Source organism: Oncorhynchus tshawytscha, linkage group LG14, assembly GCF_018296145.1.
Source record: "Oncorhynchus tshawytscha isolate Ot180627B linkage group LG14, Otsh_v2.0, whole genome shotgun sequence".
NCBI classification, from domain to species: Eukaryota; Metazoa; Chordata; class Actinopteri; order Salmoniformes; family Salmonidae; genus Oncorhynchus; species Oncorhynchus tshawytscha.
Genome location: NC_056442.1, coordinates 41,941,493 through 41,948,060, shown reverse-complemented (window position 1 = coordinate 41,948,060; position 6,568 = coordinate 41,941,493). Strand labels below are relative to the sequence as shown.

At 44.0% G+C, this 6,568-nt stretch overlaps 1 protein-coding gene across 3 annotated transcripts; it reads right to left on the bottom strand.

Annotated features, from left to right (window-relative positions):
* Window positions 1-317: 317 nt before the first annotated feature.
* nufip2 (nuclear FMR1 interacting protein 2) lies at window positions 318-6,568 on the bottom strand. Of its 3 annotated transcripts, none has more exons than XM_042297541.1 (4): window positions 6,279-6,568; window positions 2,809-4,497; window positions 2,635-2,667; window positions 318-2,517 (listed from the first exon to the last, which is right to left on the bottom strand). In XM_042297541.1, the coding sequence occupies exons 2-4, from the start codon at window positions 4,310-4,312 to the stop codon at window positions 2,453-2,455; spliced, it is 1,602 nt and encodes a 533-aa protein (XP_042153475.1). In that variant the 5' UTR covers window positions 4,313-4,497; window positions 6,279-6,568; the 3' UTR covers window positions 318-2,452. The 3 variants fall into 3 exon arrangements, with proteins under 3 accessions (XP_042153475.1, XP_024301213.1, XP_042153477.1); XM_024445445.2 differs by lacking the exon at window positions 6,279-6,568 and adding an exon at window positions 5,858-6,203; XM_042297543.1 differs by lacking the exon at window positions 6,279-6,568 and adding an exon at window positions 5,790-5,918.

Here is a 6,568-nt window from a genome sequence, read left to right as displayed (position 1 = left end):
CATGTCTGTCCTCTTTCGGCTCACTGATACACTCATTATATTGGTAAAGGGGGGTGTTGAGCAATGACTCAAAACACACATACCACCTCCTTGTCTAGCAACTGTAGGCGCACGCTCGCAGCATGTGTAGAATCTATTAGGTCCACTAGAATTATTCTATACATTTCTGGCTGTGTATGTCTCTTGATCCATTCAAACCTCAGATTTGTCAAACAACCACTAATATGGAAATGAATGATTCGGACTGATTTAATTTAAGGGACATTTAAAGATTTAATTGAGTGTGCTGTAAGTCATTTAAATAACAGGAATACAGGTACTTTCAGCAAATGAGCTGTAATTTTTAATAGATCGTTATGGTAAGAATTTTAACAACAGCAGGAAAAGAAAAGTGAGGAACAAACTAACATAACTTAATACAAGACAGCATGAACAGTCGAGACATGGCACAACTTGCAGGTGGAGACCTACTTGACGAAGCAGATGCAATTCCAATGTTCTTGTTATAAAAAGCACCCTGTATTTTGTGTTGACCCTTGACCATGTTTGTGAAGATACACATCATGCACGCGCACACACACACAGGCTATTTGTCTGTCATAACAGAAGACAGCGGTCCTTGAACTGGGTTTTTCAGTATGTTCTAATACGCCAGTCGCTGATGTCTTCTAAATACACTGTAGTATTATTTTAGTACCCAATGCAACGGTCAGAGATATTTGATTGTTTTCCAATATTTTAATTGCAATTAAGAGGGACAAAAGAAGGAATTAAGGTGCCATAAATTAGCCATTATCAAAATAAAAGATTCATTTTCACATTAACCCTGACAAACAGAATGTTCAAAAGATGTCCCCTGGCTTAGTTTGGCCACGTTAATGATCAACATTGCCAAACAACTTTTGGCAACAACTATATTAGGTCATAAACAGGCTGTCCTATTTGAAAATTGCAGTGATTGTTAGGAGCCAAAGAGTTCGCTGGGATAAATAGACATTTAAATTTAGTACATTTTATGCTTTAATTCTATAGATTTAAAGTGCTGATCAGTCAATGTAAGCTAATTAAATACACTTATGGTGACTCGGGAGAGAGAAACATCTAACAGTCTCAGAAAGGAGCAGCCTAACCTGGTCAAAGAGTCCATGAATTCCTTTCCATATGAATTTAACAATTCTCCTCTGGAGGTGAAACAGACTTGAAACAGTCATAAGTTTCAGTTAAATCCTGCATTGATGTCAATAGGAGACTTGTAACATGAACATTTGCATATTTCTGGTTAAAATACTGCCCTGCACGAATCTCTCATTCTAAAGCATTACTACAGTAAAAAAAAGTGAACACTGGCAAAGCGCCTATTCTGTGCAAAAACCAATGAGAAAAAAAGACTGCCCAGAACTTTTAAAAACAAAATCTTAAAAGAAAAGGTATGCAAATATGGGGCATTCATTTGAGCATTGAGATGGTAAGTAGAGGTAGCATGTAAAGCATAAACTGTAATTATAAACTGGTTGATTAACAGAAAATGAAAAGATAAGGAAAAAAGTATAGCCTCTGCGCAGTGTTGGTAACCACCACATCCTGAGGACACCCCCAAAAAAATGAGTCCAGTATTAACAGAGCCCAAAGACTTGAGACCATACCTTGAGGCACAACAAACACACCAAACAGACTAGGCCTCGGTGGGAGAGGGATGCATGTTCTCATGATTTGAACCTTGAACACAAATAAATTCCATCCATCTGTCCAGCCAATGACCTGGGATTTCTAATTAGTGTACTTCAGTTAACATGGGAACCAACCCCTCCATAATCCAAAATTAAAACATTTGTTTTACAGTGGGCTTACAAAAGCCTCCCCATGATATTTGGTTTCATCTAAACTAGAATTCGAGCAGAAAACCCCATCTTTCCACACTGTTTTCACATCTAGAAGGCAACCATTCTAAAACGTTCCAAGTCTTTCCCATTTGTTTTCAGTCCGAATACAAAATTAGGCATCTGTGATACCTTACAGTTCAAATGTGAACATTTGGAATTCCTGTCTTCCATGACAGGCTAAGAGAGGAGGGGCCATCTCTCTCCAGTATCCTGTGATTCCAAAGATGGGGCGGGAATGCAGAGGTGGTGACTGATTATCCCACATGATGTCCTCTACAAGCCTGTCTCTGAAAATGGAAATTGAGGGAGAAATGTAGCAGTCACTCTTGTGGACACGTTTCCCGTCAAAAAGCTTGTTCCCCCATTGTTCAACCATCCTGTAATCTCCCGAATGACAGCACCCCTGTAAGAGGCTCAGTGTGGTCTGTCTGTGGTGCTGCTCTACTGTGTTCCCTCTACAGCACAAGCTGCTCACATCAAAGGAGTCCTGCAACATGAATCTAAGATAGGAGAGGGAGCAGTTCCTCCAGGGCACCGTTTCATGAGGCAGCAGCCAGGAGAGGGTGTAGCGCTCAGTCATGACTTAACTGAACAGGCCCATCCTTGGACTGATCATAGAACACAACTCCATTTGAATCTAGAGGGGGGGGAAGTAGGACACGTCAGATTTGCTCAGCCAAGACATACTATACCAATATAAAAGACAGGGCTTTTCGGGTTCTCTACAATTATACGGCAGGAATTACTAACTCACCTTGTTTTTGTAAATTCTGAATATATTCAATTTCTGTAAAAATATAAAACATATTTAGTAGTGTGAGAGATTCATAATTATTACATGCACTATTCTCTTTCTGTTCTAAGGACCAGCCATAGCAGGTCAATTATTTAACTTTGTGAATGAACGTTGAATGGAACAGCTACCTACCTTTAGTGTGATAAATAACAGCAGCTTTTAGATCAAACGCCCCCCAGCAAGATCCTGGGTCGCAACCCTTGGGGTGGCAGGGCTCCTTGGCCAGGACAGACACAGGTTGAGCAGGGGAGGCAAGAGGCAGCTCAGTACCAGGGTGCTTAAAAGAGGAGGACATTATGGCACCTCTACTCCCAGCCTCACCCCTCAGAGGGTCTGGGTCTCCCAGCCCAGCATCAGGGCCAGGAGCCAAGGGAGAGCCTGATTTACCAACACTGCTAGGGGCTTGGGAGATAGTGAGTCTGTCTTGCTCGTACACCTTTGGGAAGAGGGGTTTGTCAGGTCTCAGAGTGGAGGTAGCAGAGACTTGTAGAGGCAAAGCTGCAGCCCCACCTCCCTGAAAGGTGATCTCCACGATCTGGCCTTTCCGGGCTGGCTGCCCCACGAATGCCGGCCCCACCCCAGGCCCTCCACTGGGCTCGTTGATGAATGACAGCCCCCACTGGTTCTGGAAAATGTCCACCAGAGATTTGGGATTTGTCTTAGCGGCAGGTGAGTCCACTTGGCAAGCGCTGGAGAGGGCGGGTTGCATATTTGAAGTGCCCAGGGGATAAACAAGGAGACTGGCCTTTCTCAGTTCTCTAATAATCATGGAGGGGGTGCCTGACATATCAGTGCCGTTGCTGGACAAGGTTGCTTCGATCTCCCACTTGCTGGCAGGGGAGACAGGCATTGGGGCAGTGCAAACAGTAGAGGTAAAAAGGGGCGCAGGGAGAGGGCAGCTACTCCCCTCTCCAGATAGGGGTCCATTGGTGAAGCTAGGGGAGGTGATGGTTTTGACAGCAGACATGGGGACTTGGGAGAGTCTGGTGGGCACCTGGGACTGGGGAGGTAAGGAATCACCTGCAGCTTGGACTGCTGCTTTGTTTAGATTCTCTTTCACTTTACTTGCATAACTAATTTTGGGCACTGTCTTAGCACTACTATTGTCCACAGGAAAGACAGGGGGTGGTTTAAAGAGGGTCCATGAGTCCTCTTTTTTGGAGGTAAACTTGGCTTTGCCCAGCCTGTCTTCAAGCTTTTTAACAGAGCATGCTGCAGCCTTTTCCTCAGAGGTCCTACACTGTAGTTCACCAACCTGATCCACAGGGGCCTGTGCCACAGGTGGGACACCTTTGATGAAGGTGGGAGACAGAGAGCCTGCAGCTGTTTTGGCAGCCTCTGGAGTGTGAGGCTCCATCTCATGTTTGTTAGGGACCATAACTGCCTGTATAACAGCCTTCTCCTGCCCAGCAGTCACACTCTCCTCAGCCATTGCACTCCTCTGAGCCCAGCGTTTCTTGGGAGTGATGTATCCACTCTCAGAACCACTGCCACCACTGTCTGGTCCAGGCTTGCTGGGGTAGCCATTAGCATACAGACCAGGGTTGAGGAGCACAACGCCATTTGGTAAAGCAATGGACTTGCTCTTGCTATCACGTGTTTTCAACTCTGAAGGAGTGTCATTTTTGCAGTTCATACTGTTCTTAAAATGGCTATTACGACTGCCTTTTGAGTGAATGGCGAGGAGCTTCCCAGGAGGTTTTGGTTTCAAGTTGGAAGTTTCATGTTGCCTGCTGCTCGAATAATGAAGGGCAGCCACAGGAATAGGGGCAGAAGGGGTGTCCTCTCGCTCCACTAGGGTTCCATTTATTTTTCCATTACCTGATGACATGACAAGAAAACAACTACAATCACACACACTGTACTTGCATAGAGTAGGCCTAGATTTGTTTAACTAGCTTCACCCAACTGAATACACGCCTGTTTTTTTTGTCCATAACGATACAGGCTATCCAATGAAGTCATATGGATACACTCTGATGTGCCTGCCATATTTCCTGCAGACAATGCAAAATCTGATATTGAAATAGTGTTCATTTTAAATATTAAACGTGAATACATTCGAAAGAGACAGTAAGGCCCTCTCACATGACTAGATACATGTCATTGCCAATGCTAGCCTGCAGATCCGACCCACTTGCTTACAGCTGTACTAGGGTCGGAAAACATTTCTGTGTATAATTAGACACCAAGGAGTCGGCACAAGATATGGCTCAGAAAACATACCTTAATTCAGGATGAAAAATGCCCTGTACTCCGAATTGTGCCATTATCCCAACTGTTACACTAACAAGACTAAATGACTGCAAAAAACTAACAGCCATTCAACCTTCTCTGTGTAATAGTTGGGATAATGGTAGAACTAAGTAAAACGCATTTCTCATCCCTGGATTGAGGTACGTTTTCTGAGCCATATCCTGTGCCGACTCCTTGGGGTCTTAATATACAGAGGAATACTTTCTGACCCTAGTACAGCTCTGTAAGCAGGTGGGTCAAATCTGCTGGCTATGCCAATGCCAGAGTAGACTCGAGTTAGTGACACGAGCAACAGGCCCAAAAATAACGATAGATTTTCGCTAGCTAACGATTACTATTTATGTCAATACTCAGACCATAACTATTACAATTACAGAAATAAACAATTTCTGGCGGACCGGGGGGGAAAGTATACGCTGTGTGCCGTAACTAAGTTAATAGTTAACTAGCAAACGTTTAGCGGAACATTCCAGAGAAGCCGGTTCGTGTTGAGATAGCTACATTCACAAAGGATAACGTTTGCAAAAGTGCCACTCAGCTGACTAACGTTAGTTGCACGTAATTACATCGGACTTGTTGGCTGGTACATTTCTTAAAATAATTTCTGGCTGGCACTACTGCTAACTGACTAGCTAGTTAACTAGCTGGCTGGTTATTAGCCAGTGAACAAGGTCAATGTCCCGCAAATCATGTCGCGTTAGCTAGCTAACGGCTAGCCAACGTTCACTAACCGTACCAATCTTTAGCTACTGTTAGCTAACTAACCACGAACAAGACACTCCCTAACAACGCTCTCTAAAAAGCCCCTAATTAGCCAACGAGCTAGCTCATGTTTGATATAATAGCTAGCTAGTCACCTAGCAGCAAGCTGGCTAGTGAATGCTCAAAAGTTTGTTGCTAATAGATTATGGAGGGACATCCGGACCCGTTTTCTCCGTCTGCGCTTCCTCGCACTGGTGTTGATCATCTTCTACCCATGCGTTCGGGGGACCGGGGCGACTCTCGTCTACATGCTTCAAACATCCCTCAGACACCCGTCCATCGTGCCGGTCATCCATTGAAGTGTAACGCAAATACACGAAGGCTGCCTCCTCTAGTAAGCTAACTAGCTAGCCAGTGGCATAGAGGAAACATTCGGCCTGCCCAATCAACGCCCATGACTTCATTTCGTGAATGTCGTTGGGCTTGTTCGAGTCGATCAATTTTCTCAAGTCAGTCACCATCATAGGTCACCGTCTTTCAGTGTGTTGCATTAGGTTTAACAATATATGACTTGCGCCTACATGTTTTTACAAAAATCATGTGATCAAATGTCATGAAGTTTTTACTGCGTTTTAAACACATACCCTTGCCTTATGCCCTTGGGGGAATCCCCACGGCCATCTTTGTCGTTGGTCCAAATGATTAGCCAAGAAAGGGAAACGTAAGCCCCAGAGCCCTAGTTTTTGGTAGAAAAAGTTCACTCCAGGGCCTGAAACGCCCAATTTTTATTTAAGTAGGCAAGTGTTAGAGTTGTGTTTTTCGAATCCGATATCAGGATGAATAAAAGACAGAATCTGTCGTTAATTATCTTTAATTAAATGCAAGCAATAAATGGTAAATGCAATTTTCGTATATACAGGCTCTCTGTCCCAAC

Excerpts from the sequence above, each read along its gene's own strand:
- nufip2 (XM_024445445.2), bottom strand. The coding sequence starts at position 5,990 with ATGGATGACCGGCACGATGGACGGGTGTCTGAGGGATGTTTGAAGCAT. Across the intron at positions 2,668-2,808 it reads TGTTATTTATCACACTAAAG|AAATTGAATATATTCAGAAT; the intron begins GTAGGTAGCTGT and ends ATATTTTTACAG. Across the intron at positions 2,518-2,634 it reads TCAGAATTTACAAAAACAAG|ATTCAAATGGAGTTGTGTTC; the intron begins GTGAGTTAGTAA and ends CCCCCCCTCTAG.